This window comes from Centroberyx affinis, unplaced genomic scaffold (assembly GCF_046629955.1).
Source record: "Centroberyx affinis isolate AG114_WGS23_722 - 3 ecotype Tasmania unplaced genomic scaffold, CSIRO-AGI_Caff_v1 ptg002258l_1, whole genome shotgun sequence".
NCBI lineage: Eukaryota > Metazoa > Chordata > Actinopteri > Beryciformes > Berycidae > Centroberyx > Centroberyx affinis.
Window position 1 is genome coordinate 82,036 of NW_027280547.1, and position 16,662 is coordinate 98,697.

A 16,662-nucleotide genomic window follows, 5' to 3' on the forward strand; every position below is an offset into this window, starting at 1 on the left:
ATGAGAGAGAGAGAGAGAGAGAGAGAGAGAGAGAGAGAGAGAGAGTGTGTGTGTGTGAGTGTGTGTGAGTGAGTGAGTGAGTGAGTGAGTGAATAAATCCAAAACTTTGAACTAGGGAGTTGAGGATTTTAGGGCTCAAAATTCAAAATAAACCACCACAGCCAGATTATGAGCATGTGTTTATTTGAACTTTTCTGTTCTTGTAAAAGCCTAGCTGCCTGCCAAAATACTTCCATAATGAAAACAGTGAAGACATTTTCATCACAGCTCTGCGCCAATAGCATTCAGGGATCTTTAAAGGCGTCGAGGGCACGCGGTGGCTTCTCACTTCCTGGTTGAAGATGGCGGATGAGAATGAGACAGCACCGATGTCGGAGAAAGAAGATGTAGAAGACCACGGACACTGCAGCGACTGTGAAAATGAAGAGCACCACTTTGATGATGGGTAAGGGCACAGACTTGGCCCTAACGCGGTGTAAAACTTGTCATGTTCTTGTACACTTTTGTAAAGCGAGTGCAAACTAAGCCTCGGCGAGCTAGCTCAGTCAGGATCGACAACCCCGATGGAGCTTGTCCCGCCCACTTGCTTGTACGCTATTGGATAGAAGCGGCTTGTGCTCGTCTCTTCTCTGATATGATTGGCCGAGGGTACGTTCTTTTCCTGATGTGGGCGGGCCTTACCGTCGGTTTCCTTCTGCCTTGCTTTTGATCGCAAGGCGTAGGGGAATGAAGGATTGGCACGAGACCATCAAAGTGGTCTTTAAAGCCATTCTAATAGTAAAGCACGATATTTGCATGCAGTCCTATAATTTGCTGGAAAAAAATCTAGTTGAGTTCTTTAGCTGACAGTTCGATATATCATTCGCGTGTCGTTGATCACTGCCAGTAACAAACGCCGTTCATGGCAACCCCCATCTGACATTTAGCTATAGTTAGCTTGCTAGCTAGCTGTCAAACCCCTATTGTCTGTGAGTGTGTCTGTACAGGCGCTGGCCGCCTCAAAAGTGAAACCACCAATAAACTGTATTGTTCATGCACGCAGCTAGCTGTCAGTTTGCTGTCCTCGTTTAGCTTACGAGTCGACTGGGCCGATATTTGCCCTCGTATCACAGAAACACGGTTCCTATAATTGCAAATGTTTAAGCAGCCTATCTCTGAGTAGCACTTACTTCAAGCAGGCTTCGACGGAAATCGCCTTTTTGTTTTGCATTGGCTTCTGTCGCTGTTCAGTAAGTGAGGACACACATGAAACGACCCTAAGCTTTCAAGTATCAAGGCGTGTCTGCTTGCTCACTACAAATGTGATTTCTACGTTTTGGAGAAAATGGCAAGTGGAGGAGCTGCTGTAGGATGGGGGATGTGATGAGTGAGCCCATTAATGAAGTGGGCAAATGTGAGCTTCAGTGATGCTCATTTCAAGCAACATATGCAGGTCTCCTGCTCACAACACACACAGGGAAACAAAGACTGGTTCTAGATGACAACTAGACTAGTCTGTTGAAATGGAAGCCTGTGGAACAAGCCATTGAATGTTTTGTTGTCTATTGTCCCAGTCACTCACTGGCCTCTTGTACATACATATGTACACACGCTTACACATACACACACATACCATGCACTCCTCCCTGGGGTCATGTGATTCACCATCTGTCCTGGTGTTACAAATACAGGCCAGTGCTTGGCCTCTCTCCCCTCTCGGACACTAATGAGATTATCCTCTGTAAGTATGCGGTCTCTCTCAGCCCAGAAGATGGGATAGATGGGTGGGGGTGTGTGGCTCCTCTAGTTTCTGCTGATCAGAAAGGGGGGTTGTGACAGACAGGCAGTGGGACGGGGTTACTGGACTACCTGTGAAACAGCCCATATCCCTCAATAGCTTCTGTCTTGGCAATTTGTGCTTGTGATGGATATAGCCCATATGTTACTAGCACTGCTATTTATATATCCTGCCAGGCCTTTTGACTTAATTATCCTGCTTATTCTCAGTTTGAAAGCATAACCCAGACAGAGACCTAAATCAGTTTTGACTAATATGTGGCTTTCCTCTGGGGTGATAAACTAATATGGATGGCTTCTGTTTCTATTCCATTTCAGTGACAAGGGTCTGGGGGATGACACTGGGGCTAAGAAGAAGAAAAAGAAGCAGAAAAAGAAGAAGAAGTCTGGTGCCACAGAAGCAGCACAGGACCCCCTTGCCAAGGTACGTGTTGGGTGACAGGAACAAGTGAATTTAACAGTTTTGCTTTCTGTTTGTATCCCTTGTTTTGTTCCTCTGAGGGAGGCTGCTGGAAATGGGTATATTGACAGCTCATTCTTTTACTTTTGAAAGCTTCCTCTAGAAAGAGAGTGCATTTACCAATTTCTTTCCTCTTTACCCTCTGGACAGGTGAACTCATTGCCAGCTGATAAGCTGCAGGAGATCCAGAAGGCCATTGAACTGTTCTCTGTAGGCCAAGGCCCTGCCAAAACCATGGAGGAGGCGAGTCGGAGGAGTTACCAGTTCTGGGACACACAGCCTGTGCCCAAGCTAGGTACGACATTTGACAGTCCCAGTTTTAAGGAGAAGAGAGAATTTCGTTAAGAATTTGCACTGGGCTTGTTTTCATTTCTCCTCTCGAACTCGTACACCTACAGATGAGTTTATGTTCTGTATCCCAGCTGTCTGCGCTTCGTGTCAGACGCATCACCGTTTTGTTTTCCTTCAGGGGAGATGGTGACATCACACGGCTCCATTGAACCTGACAAAGACAACATTCGCGAGGAGCCCTACAGCCTTCCACAGGGCTTCAGCTGGGACGCCCTCGACTTGGGGAACCCTGCTGTGGTAAGGAAGTGTATAAACTCACACTCACACACTCGCACTCACACTCTCAGCATGGACGCACGTGAGTAATTAATCATTCGTTAAGTCAAAATGAACAGTTGGCTCACACTTTTATCTCATTGATTATTTCTGGAACAATAAGTACTTCATATTGAATTTGTCCCCAACTCTCGTTGCACATCACTTGGTTTTGGTAAAAGGCTAACTGTTTATTTGTTATTTTAAAGCCATTCTGACTGTGCCCTTCATTTAATGTTGTCCTCTCATTAGAAGTGTGGTTTGATCATGTTGGAATGATCGGTGATAACACAGTGAATGGGTTTTGTCAGAACACAGTGGAATGTAAATGTTGAGGATTACAAACTTGATTTTCAGGCCCGAATCTACAATCCAAAAGCAAACAAAGGTGTAGCTCCAGTACAGCAAAACAAACGTGGGTATGGGGACATTGCTTCATGCTGATCTATTGATAACAAGAATGCCAATCTGTAATTAAATTTGTAAAAAATTAAACATCCACGCTCAAGATGAAGTTCAAGCAAAACTTAATTGCCATTTGCAAGTCTGGCCCTTCAACAGTCAGTGTATGTGTGTACTAGGATGTATATAGTAAAAAGATATATTGGTATTGAGTAGTACTGAGTGATTGGTTTACCTTTTGCTGGTGCCTATGACCGTTTATAGAATTTAATATGGCGATTAAAGAGGTGATAGCCACATACTGGATGTTGATGTTTTAGTCAGTTATTCATCCTACTTTGACTGTTCACTTTGCGTTTGTATTGCTCAGGATTAGCAACCTGTGAATGTGTTTCATGATCTAAAAATAGACTATTCCGTTGGATTAATTGATTTCATCAGTTGTTGAATTAAATTATCCCTGTTACACATGCTAAACCAAACATATTAGGAGTGTGTATTATCATTATTGTTTGACCCAGAAATTCTGATTTTACTTTAGTAACACCCCTGTTATCATGACTTCCTCCCAAATTCTGTTTCTCTCTCTCACTCTGTCTCTAAAACAGCTCAAGGAGCTCTACACGCTTCTCAATGAGAACTATGTGGAGGACGACGACAACATGTTCCGATTTGACTATTCCCCCGAGTTCCTGCTCTGGTGATTATTTTAACCTATACAGTTTATTTTCCCGAGCTGGCACCTGACAAGATTCTTTTAGCTAAATACAATGTTATATATGTGTTTTTTTTTCCCGTTTAAAAATATTGTGTGGTATATTTGGACAGGAAATATGATGATGTATGATTTGCCCTGTGGGGGGTAGGAAGAGGATAGTGGAAAACAACATATCAGCAATACATTAAATGCAACACATTTACCTTCCATGCAACTGACGTACACTATACTGGAAATGCAACATAGGGGCACATGTCCCATACATGCATGCACACTAATACACATAGGAGAAAAAAAAACACACAAAATAAAAAAAAATACACAAAAAAATAAATAAACATGTTCTTTGGAATTGTAGAGCAGGTGATTTCAGTAAGCAGCTGCATTTGACTGACCGTGTCTCTTCCTCAGGGCCCTGCGCCCCCCTGGCTGGTTGCCCCAGTGGCATTGTGGGGTGAGGGTCAACTCCAACCAGAAGCTGGTGGGCTTCATCAGTGCCATTCCCGCCAACATCCGCATCTATGACATGTAAGGGAGCACATCAGTGAAGTGTAAAAATGTCAAAATCTCACTATGGACTCAAATTACCAAATTGCAAAAGACTACAGTTTTTTTCTTTGAGGGTGTAGGAAAAGTGTTTCAGGCTTCCTGAACATGGGGTTCTTGTATTGTGCAAAATGTTTGGCCTATACATGGAATCGCACATTGGCTAAATTTGATTAAGTATTAGCATGTCATTTCCAAGTTGGACACACATTGTTTTTCTGTACTGGAAAAGACCTTATACAGGAAAAAGCTGTGTACAATACATCACAGTTCATATTGTTATTACAATGTTATTTACAAAAAAATGTTGATTGTTTTTTTTTGTCATTACAAAAGCACAATGTGTGATTCAGATTAGAATTGTACTCTCATTCGAATACTAATCTAAACTGTAAAATGCAACATAAAATATAGATTATTATTCTAATAATAATAAGTAGTACTCAATACTATAATATAAATGTTTTTGTTAACTGTCATTCCACTATGACGAATATAGCTGTGTTTAGTAACTCTAGTTCTTGTTTGTTCAGAGAAAAGAAAATGGTTGAGATCAATTTCCTCTGCGTGCACAAGAAGCTTCGCTCCAAACGAGTCGCCCCGGTTCTCATCAGAGAGATCACCAGACGGGTCAACCTGCAGGGCATCTTTCAGGCTGTTTATACCGCCGGGGTGGTGCTGCCCAAACCCGTGGGCACATGCAGGTGGGTCGGACGGACGAAAAGCTCCCCAACATACATACTGTACACTTTCAAGTTTATTTCCTGTTCTTCTCTCTCAATCTTATTGAATATCTATGATCAGTTTATGTGACCGAATCTGTTTTTTTGTTGTTTGTTTGTTTTTGTGCAGGTACTGGCATCGCTCTTTGAACCCACGCAAGCTGATCGAGGTGAAGTTCTCCCATCTGAGCCGGAACATGACTATGCAGCGCACCATGAAGTTGTACCGTCTGCCTGAGGTTGGTACTCACTCACTCACTCACTCACTCACTCACTCACTCACTCACTCACTCACTCACTCACCCACCACAGGCAGTAGTATATGTAATAGTCTACTCTAGTCATGTTTATTTATATAACCCTTTATCACAAGCAAGTCTCAAAGGGCTTTATCATCATATGCCATACTACATACTACATATACACATCATATACATCCTTTATATGCATCATTTACTACATCATATACATACTATACATCATATACTACGTCATATGCATACATCATATACTAGATCATATACATCATATTCCATACTACACACAAACGCACTCTATGGGCATTTTAGAGTCTTGAAGTCACCTGAGCTGTTTCTATAGATGCCCCATGCCTCATCCACACCTTTCTTCTTCTCCTCCTCCCCTCCTCCTCCCCTGTCGTCTCTCCTCCAGGCCCCCAAGACATCGGGCCTGCGGCCGATGACGAAGAAGGACGTGCCCGCGGTGCATCGCCTCCTCCGTGAATACCTGAGCCTGTTCCACTTGGCGCCCGTCATGAACCAGGAAGAGGTGGAGCACTGGCTGCTGCCCCAGGAGAACATTATTGACACTTACCTGGTGGAGGTAAATAAGTCCAGATATTCCTCTTGCCACTGATATCACCTGCACCTTTTTATTTAATTCAGCTTTAAGAGAATGATTTCAGTGTGTTGTATACCCAGATGCGTAGTTAAAGGTTTACAGGGAGATGTGTGTGTGTTGTTCCCCGTGACAGAACGATGGCAAGGTGACTGACTTCCTGAGTTTCTACACACTGCCCTCTACCATTATGAACCACCCTGTGCACCGCAGTCTAAAAGCAGCCTACTCCTTCTACAACGTGCACACCACCGCCACCCTGCTGGACCTGATGTCGGACGCCCTCATCCTGGCCAAATCGGTGCGTTCCTCTTCAATCCACACCTCCAGAGAGTTCTGTTAGATATTTACTCTCAACTAACAAGATTGTTTTTTCTTCTTCTCATCTCCGTATCCAGAAAGGGTTTGATGTCTTCAATGCACTGGATCTAATGGAAAACAAGACTTTCCTGGAAAAGCTTAAGTTTGGCATCGGAGATGGGAATCTACAGTATTATCTGTACAATTGGAAGTGTCCCAGCATGGGGTCAGAAAAGGTACATTTTATAGGAGCTTTTACTGTCCTGTCTCTGTTTGTTTTTAAAGTTGCTATATTGGTATGTCTTAGAAATACACTGATTGCATGTACTATGTTTTTCATTATGTTAAAGCCATTTTGATCTAAAGGCTTATGCTTAAATGTTTGAAATTTGTTCCTTAGACAAACATAAATAATGAAGTTGATGCCTGTGTATGAATTTCTTTCCAAAGCCTTTGCCTTTCCATCAAGGCAAAGGGCGGCTACTTTAAAGAATCTAAAATATAAGATAGTTTTGATTTGTTTAACACTTTTTTTTGGGTCACTGCATAATTCCATTTGTGTTATTTCATAGTTTTGATATTATTCTAAAATGTGGAAAAAAGTAAAAATAAAGAAAAATGTGGTGTGCCCAAACTTTTAACTCATAGTGTAAATGAGGAATGTTTACAAAAATGCGACCGATTGACCGCCTTTGTTCCTCAGGTCGGCTTGGTGCTGCAGTGACATCCCCTTCTTGCCCCAACCAAGAGTCACCAATAGGCCAGGAGACCACACCAACGCACTGACCACCTGACAGATGGACTGATTGACTTCCTGCTTCAGGAAAGGAAACCCACCGCCCATTTTTACTTTTTGACCTTTTGAACTTTGACCTGCACTACCGCTGCCAGGCAGGGAGCTGGGAGAGTTGGTCCTTCTTCCCGCTCTTCCTCCTCCCTCCATCACATGGACCTTAAGCCATTGTAGTTACCATCCCAAACAACTGTATTACATCTGAAGGCTGTCTCGATTGTACCAAACACACATATACACACAAGAACGGTTTGCACAGTTTAATGTATACCAAACGCTCACTGTTGGAATACCTACAAAACGTACAATACATGTAAATACCATCAACAAACATAACTGCAAATTATGCCCTAACACACACTAGAACCTAATGTTTTATTTTATTCCTAAATGTTGGAAGTGCTTTTTGCAATGGGGGGAAAAAAGAAATCTGTCATCCTTAAGTTTTAGAGATAAAAAAAAAAAAAAAATTCAAAATGATCAAAAAATATTTTAAAAAAGATCAAAAAGATGAGGTAATAAATACCAAAAGTGGACACAAGACAAGGGCTTCTGTCAAGATTTTTCTTTTCACGCTTGAACCTGCAGGTTTGCCATCAAACCCTCCGTTTTCATTTTGGAGTCGTTTCAACGCTCTGCTTGCCGAAGAGGTGTGTGTGTGTGTGCCAGAAATGGCGTTCGTCGTTTGGGATACTTCTTCCCATCTGTATTAACTTTCATGAACCACTCTCCAGCTTACTACACTAACAGAAGAAGCCCTGTTCAGAAGAAAATAGAACATTGACTGATAAAAATGGACCAGCTCAGTCCGGGAAAAGAATCAGTACGGACGAGGCTGGACTGTTCTGCGGAGGTCGAGGCGGTTCTGGTGGAGTTTGCTCAACGCGTTCATCAGCAGGGATCGGATTTCTAATAACACCTCTTGAATTGAGCATGAAAAGCAGTCAGGGGCTCCAGGACATTGTGCAGGGTGGGTGGGATTGGGGGGGAAAAATACCCCGCTTCAAGTGTTTCTTATGTAAAATGTTGGTTGGAATTGCAAACAGATGTAAAAGAAATGGGTCTCACGGTGTTACGATGCAGGAAACGAATGTGAAGACGCAGGTGAATTTTTTTGAGCAAAAATAAAATCTAGAAGTTGCTGTGAGGTCTTTGCATGGTTTTTTTTTTGTCAAGGGGGAAGTTCATGTTCAAGTTCGTCTTGTTTACACTGAGGATATCCTGTATTCGTTTTTTCCCCCTTATCAGGCTGGATGGTCCTGAATCAAATTTAATGAACTTCAAAATCAAGGAAGTAACTAAGTAGAATGCAATAAATAAAAGTTTTCTGATGGCATGTTTAGTGACCACTTTCTGGCATTAGTTGGTGCAGCTGGTACAATTGTGAAAGTAGTTTGTTTTTGTGTACATAAATACAGAATTGGTTATGGATTTATTTACAAAATTATGGCTTTAATTTTTTTGTCAGATTGACACAAAAATTGGATAGACCAAACCATAAAGCATAAATAAATAAAAGCATAAATATTGACAATGTTGCCTTTATAAAAAACAAAAAATCTAACTAACATTGACGCCTGTGCATTATTATTATTATTGCTGACAATTTTCCCCATTAGATCCTATCCCAAATACACATGAAGCCTATATCCACCAAAGCCGCAACACATCAGATTGGCACAACTAAAGTCATTTTTAGTAATTATTTGCAGTGCTGTGAATGTGTACATTATTATAATCTGCAGCTCCACACAAAATGTGACATTTATGTGACAATATGATAGAACAAGCCTTTCATTATGAAATACAATAGGGGCGTGAGTTTTAAAATCAGACGTCAGCCTCCCAGTGAACTTGACGTTGATTGGTTGAAACCGCCTGATACGAGCGAAAGGAGGACTGTCATTGGTCAGTGTAGCTGTCTGTCAAGTGTGTGGACAGTATTTCTACACAGACCTTGCCCAAACGCGGAAGTGGGCGCACACGCAGAGAGACACCCGGGACAATGTGGATCACTGTGGCTATAGTTTGTGTCGCTTTGGTCATATTTCTGTTGAAATATGTCTTCACCACTCCCGGGCCCTGTCCGTTTGAAGCGGACACTCGAGAGCCGCTGAAGCCGATGGTTCATGACAGGAAAGAGAAAAATAAAGTGCTGAAGCAAGGTGAGTTCACTGGAGGTCGTTATGGATTGTTAGGTAACCGTGGCTGCAAAAACTGAACTGTACAAAATTCATGCAAACAATAAATCTGTTGAGTTTGCTTTGCTTAAAGTGGAATTTTATCCTAAACTGTTTTCACATGTTCATTTCTCTGACGCTGTCTGATCTAGATAGTTGTGTGTAGAGCAGCAAGTCTGTCAGTGTGGAAACAAGGAACAAGTGTCACCAAAGAATGTGACTGTAAAGACTGTAACACTTTGTACAGTGTCGTTGTGCTGTACTAGATTTTCTGGTTTTCCCAGAATATTAATAGAAATAGAGTTAATAGAGAAATAGTAAAAACCCAGTAAAAAGTGTTGATATGATACTGTATTTCTGGAAGCCAGGGGAAACCTTGAAATAACATGACATAAGGTAAAAAATAGGCAAGAATGGGGAGAGGGACTCAACTTCAGACCAACTTTCAATCATAACACAATAAATCTTGAATTTTGATAGATCATCACTTCTAGTTTTATCTAAGTAAAATCAGTCTGATTCTGGCATCACAATTGAATTGGAGTTACTAACAAATATTATATTAACAAATGAGCAGACTGGATTTTTTTTTTAGGGGAAATGCCCCTGGTGCAATAACCACGCTATTGACCAAATTTTGTTAACTCTTCCTCAGGTTTTCTGGCCAGTAAAGTCCCTGAGAACCTGGATGCCGTTATCATCGGCAGTGGGATCGGTGGGCTTGGGTTAGCGGTGCTGCTGGCCAAGGTTGGCAAGAAAGTCCTGGTCCTGGAGCAGCATGACCGGGCAGGAGGCTGCTGTCACACCTTCACCGAGAAGGGCTTTGAGTTCGATGTTGGTAAGAAGATCGCTCCTCTGTCTGTATCGTGTTGTTATGCTCTCCCCTCATTATTCAGAAACGTCTCGCATCTAACGTGAGGAAAAGGCTGTGAAGGCTGGTGTTAGCGCTGTGTTTTATCCTGATTTGAATTTCACATACTGGAAAAATATACCTACTTGAACCTGCTTTTAAAACACACCTCAAAGTGAAGTCACAGGTCACAGGAAAATCACTTATCCCAGAGATTTAAGCTGCACTCGCCAACTTTGCACGTTAGTGGAGACAAATGGAAGCGAGAGATAACTGTGTGAAAAATTTGAACTTCAGTACCCGGAAATCCTGTAATGCGATGTCAGTAAACTGCACACAACTCGCTCATGCAGGTGAGGTGATCATACCCAACACCAGAACTTGGGCATTTGGGCGAATAGTGCAAATCTTTGGGGTCTTAATTAGTGGGAATGGGATGCTCTCCTCAATTGCAGCCCTTTAGGCCGATTAGACAAATGTATTCTTGCATAAAAATCTTGCTTAATGCAGCTTTAAAATGTTGCCTTCCAGCATGAAAGTCTTGGCCAACACTTAAGTCTTGGCCAACATTAAAGTCTTGGCCAACATTAAAATTTTTGGCAAAATGAAACCCGGCTGTGTTGTAATGCCGTCTGTCTTCCTCCCGCAGGAATCCACTACATTGGTGACCTGCTGGAGCACAAGCCCTTCCGCTGCATGCTGGACCAGATGACCAATGGGCAGCTGCAGTGGGAGCCTCTGGAGAATCCCTACGACCAGGTGGTGCTGGGACCTCCCGACAACCGCCGCGTCTACCCCATCTACAGCGGCCGGACCCGCTTCCCCGAGGAGCTGAAGAAGTGCTTCCCTGGAGAGGAGAAGGCCGTCGACGAGTACATGAAGCTGGTCAAGGTAGGATCCTCTCACCTGAGACAGACCGCAACCAAATGGTGTGTTTGGTGGCCCTGGGATTGTTGGTGTTCTTGTTTATTATGTGTGGTTATTTGGGTTAGACCAGTGATTCTCAACCCCAGCAAATTGATGAATTGTTGAACTTATTTCACTTGCAAGAAGTTAACATAATTAGAGAATGTAGAAGAATTTGGCTATTTTAGCTTCACTGTTATCTCTCTACCCACAATACAGATAGTCATGGAATTGTGGACAAAATCATATCTAACAATAACAATATTCTCCGATTTGGGTCTGAGAGACAAAACCTCATCAAATGGGGGTCCATGGCCTTAATGTGTACTAAATTATGGGTTCTTGATATGAAAAAAGTTGAGAATCACTGGGTTAGACCAATGTATCGGTTTGCTGATATATCAGGCCGATATTGGGCTTTTATTACATAATGGATATTAGTCAGTCAGTGTTGATGATGGAGGTTCCTCCCTGACCACAGCTACAGAAAAACCTATTGTGAAATTTCATTTTCTTTGCACATTTTGTTTTTCATTTAATTTCACCACAATGTTTTTTTGTGAATTAGCCTAATTCTTCATTTAAAGGCCTAATGTATCCCAGAGATTCCTCTTACATTGAATAGGTGAGGTGGGTCACTCTGCCTTAAAGAGCTGCTGAGGATTTCATTACTTTCAGTGGAGAGTTTTAGTGTCCCATGACGGTCTAAATGCTGTTTCAGAGGCTTTTCCACCCTGACAAGAATACAATTCTGGGGGAAGCACTGAATACTTGGATTTTCTGGCATGAAAATGGTCAAATCGGCATCTTCAATATTGGTATCTATATCGGCCTTCAAAAACCCACATCGGACCTCACCAGTTGCTGACAGGAACGTGAGCTTTGCAGGGTGTAAAGTAATTTGTTCAGTGACGATCTGGCCGCTTGTTTTCTTATCTAGGCCTTTGCTCTACTTAGTTAAATGTGCGAACGTCTTTTCTTCCCAGTGAGCTGTGGGTGCAGAGCTGCACTTTAGCACAGAAAGGCCTCATTCAGTAGATTTCTGTCGCTGTTGTCGCTGATAACCCTGTAGAGAGCAAGGGTTGGTAAATCAAAGGTTGTTGAGTAATTGACAAATCTTATTAGTTGATTTATTACATAACTTCTACTTACTTCCCAGACTAAGTTGCATCAGTGTTTTGCATGCAGCATGTGCAGCCAGATCAGGGTAGGTCACCTGTGATAAGGGAGGATACATTGTTCTGTGGTAGACTATGTCTTATATTTCTGAAGCTACCTAACAGCAAATGCTTTTTTTGTTCTCTTATTTGCATTTGCTTTGCAACTGATATTATGGTTAGGGTTACTGTTTAATTTGAATCCCACAGTTTCAGAGTACAGTGCCTTTTGTTGAGGAGAGCCAACTTTGCATGCTTATTTTAGTGTTAATATACTTTAAACACACAAATTCTTCTACAACCATTGTAGTAAAAACAAAAAACTAAGCTGCAGTGAAAATATAGTCAAGCTGCTTTAGAAACCACATTTCATTAGTCTGTAGGGAAAAAAACACAAGACACCAATTTATACTGTGGAAAATATGAGTGGAATCATTTATGGAAATCATTTTCATTTTCACTCCAGGATTGTGTGGCCTTAGTTTCTCCTCCAAATAGAGTTTACTTTACCAAATATTAAAAATAACAACATTTTGATTATGTTCACCTGCCAGTCTGTCATGCCCAGCATCCGTGAGTCAGTCTGTGTGTTTTGTCTTCAGAAAACCGGCCGTGGTATTTGGCTCCTCGCTCTGCTGAAGCTCTGCCCCGTCCCCTTGGCCAAGTTCCTGGTCTTCACTGGCCTGGCCAACCGCCTCTCCTTCTTCTTCAAAATCGCGTCCCGCAGCCTGACAGATGTGGTCAATGAACTGACGGAGAATAAGGACCTCAGGGCCGTCTTCACCTACATCTTTGGCACCTATGGTAGGCTAGGCTGCTGGGGGAAACTGTATTCACTGAACGTTAATTCTTGAGAGTGCTGTCCGTAATTCTAATGTTTTGGCTCCATCTGTGACCTGCAGGCAACATGCCGAAGGACACCAGTTTCTCTATGCACAGTTTGCTGGTCGGTCACTACCTGAACGGTGCCTGGTACCCGAAAGGAGGAGCCAGTGAAATTGCCTACCACATGATCCCCATCATTGAGAAGGCCGGGGGAGCCGTCCTCGTCCGTGCCCCGGTCAACCGCATCTTGTTCAATGATGCCAAGGAAGCTTACGGTAGGTTTGACTTTGACTCTTGGCTCTGTTTTTCTGTAAACACAATCAGAGCATGCAGCCCCCACAGAGGAGATGATTCACTGTGTTTGTTTTCTGGTTGTTTTCATGGTTTCAGGTGTGAGCGTTATGAAGGGCCAGGAGGAAGTCCATATCCGCGCCCCTATGGTCATCTCTGATGCCGGCATCTTCAACACCTACCAGAAGCTGCTGCCCAAAGATCTCCAGGCCATGCCAGGTGAGGGAGGGCATGGACTCAGAAGGGGTTTGGGGGTAGAATAATTATGATAGGTAATTTGTTTTCATTTCACTTGTGTCTGTCACCCATTTGTAAAGCTGTATGTGATGCTCCTGCCTTGCAGCTATCCAGAAGCAGCTGAGTATGATGAAAAATGGTGAAGGCGGCCTGAGTATTTTCCTGGGTCTGAATGGCACCAAGGAGGAGCTTGGCCTCAAAGCAGACAACTACTGGATCTTTTCCGAGAACAACTTTGATGAGCTGTACGTTGTTTTGCGTCTTCTCTATTGCTTCTTCTAGTTGATCATGGCCAACTACAGGCCATAACTGCTTTCCACATTGAGTGTGAAAGGTCAGGCTTTGCATGGACTTTGAGTTGCTGTGATACAATCTAACTCAAGTAAGATAGTACCAGTTTCTTTCGACATGCCATACTTATGTGTTTCCTCAGACCCTAACCCTAACCCATCTGTAATAGAGTTTAAGAGTTTGCCAACCAAAAGACAAAGAAAGACAGTTGAAATAAGGATACGATTTTAAACTCAGCAACAATACATAGAATATAAAAAGATATTAGGACCCCCTGCTGTTTCCATTATAGACTAACCAGGTAAATCCAGGTGAAAGCTATGATCCTCTATTGATTTCACATATCAAATCCACTTTGTTCATGATGGGGAGATGGAGCTTACAGGGAGGAAACAGGTTCAAGAAGGATCTCCATACCTTGAAACAAGTGAGATTTGCATTGTGCAAAGGGATGTGCTACACACTGTTAAGAAAGTGGTCCTAATGTTTTGTACAATAAACTTTTAGGTAACTTTTTGTATCTTAATTGAAAAACTCCTGGAAAAACTGTTTAAATTCACCAAACTGACCTGTTTTCTCCTACAGGGTGGAACAGTATGTGAAGGGAAAGAAGGAGGAGTCGGCTAAAAAGGTACCTCTCCTGTTTGTAGCCTCTCCATCAGCTAAAGACCCGACCTGGGAGGAACGGTCACCAGGTACAAAGACTTGAGACACAGCACTTAGTTTAGTTTAGTCACTCCATCCATAACAGCATTTTGTCCTGTTTTCCAAAGCTTGCAGTGCAACTCATTCAACCACTCCCCTCTTTTTCCATTTCCCCAGGCAAATCCACCCTCAGTCTGGTCAGCTTTGCCAAATACGAGTGGTTTGAGGAGTGGAAGGATGGCAAAGTGACGAACAGAGGGCCTGACTACAAAGAGCTGAAGCAGATTTTCATTGACTCTATTCTGGAGGTGGTTATGGATGTCTTCCCCAAGATTAGCAGAGACAAGGTAAAGATCGGGGGTTAATAGTTCTCTGGTCGTATGATACAACTTGGTAATTCACTGTAGTTTAGTTCAGTGGTTCTCAACGTGGGGTCCGGGGACCACCAGGGGTCCTTGAGGAGGTTCCAGGGGGTCCCCAGCAAATTGATGAGTTGTTAAACTTCAGCATTATTTCATTTATAAGAAGTTAACACAATGAAGAAATGTAGACTATTTGGATCATAGTTTCACTGTTATATCTTTACCTACAATAGAGATAGTCATGGAATTCTAGACAAAATCATATCTAACAATAAAAATATTCAAATCAAATGGGTGTCCGTGGCCCTAATGTGGACTACAGTAGGGGTCCTTGATATGAAAAAGGTTGAGAATCACTGGTTTAGTTGACAGTTCCCTTGACAGTTCAGGTGCCTATTTGTCTTTCTGTGTGTGTGTGTGTGTGTGTGTGTGTGTAGATTGAGTACGTTGATGCTGGCACCCCCATCACAAACACGCACTACATCGGAGCCCCCAAAGGCGAGATCTACGGAGCGGACCATGGCATCGAACGCTTCAGCCCTGAACTCAACGCTACTGTGAGACCTCAGACTCCACTGAAGAACCTCTACCTGACAGGTCAGTGTGCCTCTGCAGCACATCGCCATCACATCTCCCAACAGGACCATATGTCCCGCAAACAGCACACACCAGCTTTGATGAAAGTCTTACCACGCATTGTCCAAATGGAGTTTTTATCTTGTTGATTTGTGTATTCCAGGCCAGGATGTGTTTGTGTGCGGCTTCGCTGGCGCTCTGGCCGGCGCTCTGACCTGCGGCTCGGTCATTCTCAACCGCAACCTGCATCTGGACGCCATCGCCTTGGCCAAGAAAACTAAATTTCAGAATTCCAAAGTGAAGGGGGAGTAGCTGCTTCATACAGTAGGAAACCAGCACTCAACGACGTTACCATGTTATAATTAACCAAGGACTTGAACTCACACAAATCCTCTGTAAGGTGGATCAAAGGGCCACAGCAACAAACGCACCCATGGGTGGTGTCTATGCAGAAACTCATCCAGCAGCTAACTACCCAAGAAATGAACTATTAATACCAAACTGAAGTGAAAAGTTGAATGTTCCACACCAAGCCATACCAGCACTGAGCTGGGTCTCTTTTGCCATATACACTAATTCATGTTTGACCACTAATGTTTGTTGTGAGCAGTTATTTTATTATGAGCAATGCAAGACTAAGATCTTACATGTCTGAGTAATGAGATTGTTGAGCATTTGAACAGTCAACTTGCACACATCCAGGCTATCATGACCTCAACTGTTTATGTAAATGCATTTGTTAATCATTGACTATATTTGAATTCATATGCAATTCTTTGTGTACCACTTTACTCTAAACTGGCTATGCACGTCACTCTGTGCCTAACTATGCAGTATGTTTGGTTTGCAAATTATTACAGGTTATTACAGGTTATTCCTCTGTTGTTAAACAATACAAGCAATAAATAGATTGTCATTTGGTTTACTGTGTCACTGTTATTATGTACCGCATGGATTTTTCACAATGCAGTATGTACTCGCTCCACTGGTACAATCCATTCCTTGCTGCATTCCTTATTACATTATTCATCATGCGTTCCCTGTATTGACTCACTGGCTATCAGGCATCTTTTCAATTGTGGGAAAAAATGACTTGACCTGGGTGGATTTTTCAATTTCTTTAATGCAGTGCTCCTTGTAAACTCTACCATCCGAGTTTGA

At 42.5% G+C, this 16,662-nt stretch overlaps 2 protein-coding genes across 3 annotated transcripts; both read left to right on the forward strand.

Moving 5' to 3' along the window:
• The first annotated feature begins 340 nt into the window (after nt 1–340).
• Nucleotides 341–8,323, forward strand: LOC139655433 (glycylpeptide N-tetradecanoyltransferase 1-like). Of its 2 annotated transcripts, none has more exons than XM_071532840.1 (12): nt 341–445; nt 2,095–2,206; nt 2,387–2,531; nt 2,706–2,824; nt 3,853–3,944; nt 4,374–4,490; nt 5,042–5,212; nt 5,361–5,469; nt 5,903–6,073; nt 6,225–6,389; nt 6,487–6,624; nt 7,092–8,323. In XM_071532840.1, the coding sequence occupies exons 1-12, from the start codon at nt 342–344 to the stop codon at nt 7,110–7,112; spliced, it is 1,464 nt and encodes a 487-aa protein (XP_071388941.1). In that variant the 5' UTR covers nt 341; the 3' UTR covers nt 7,113–8,323. The 2 variants fall into 2 exon arrangements, with proteins under 2 accessions (XP_071388941.1, XP_071388940.1); XM_071532839.1 differs by having other exon boundaries at nt 2,095–2,200.
• Nucleotides 8,324–9,174: 851 nt separating this feature from the next.
• On the forward strand, nt 9,175–16,422 carry retsat.2 (retinol saturase, tandem duplicate 2). Its single transcript, XM_071532848.1, has 11 exons — nt 9,175–9,346; nt 10,017–10,199; nt 10,861–11,102; nt 12,877–13,078; nt 13,177–13,374; nt 13,490–13,609; nt 13,734–13,872; nt 14,504–14,613; nt 14,741–14,910; nt 15,363–15,522; nt 15,665–16,422. The coding sequence occupies exons 1-11, from the start codon at nt 9,187–9,189 to the stop codon at nt 15,811–15,813; spliced, it is 1,833 nt and encodes a 610-aa protein (XP_071388949.1). The 5' UTR covers nt 9,175–9,186; the 3' UTR covers nt 15,814–16,422.
• Nucleotides 16,423–16,662: the final 240 nt, after the last annotated feature.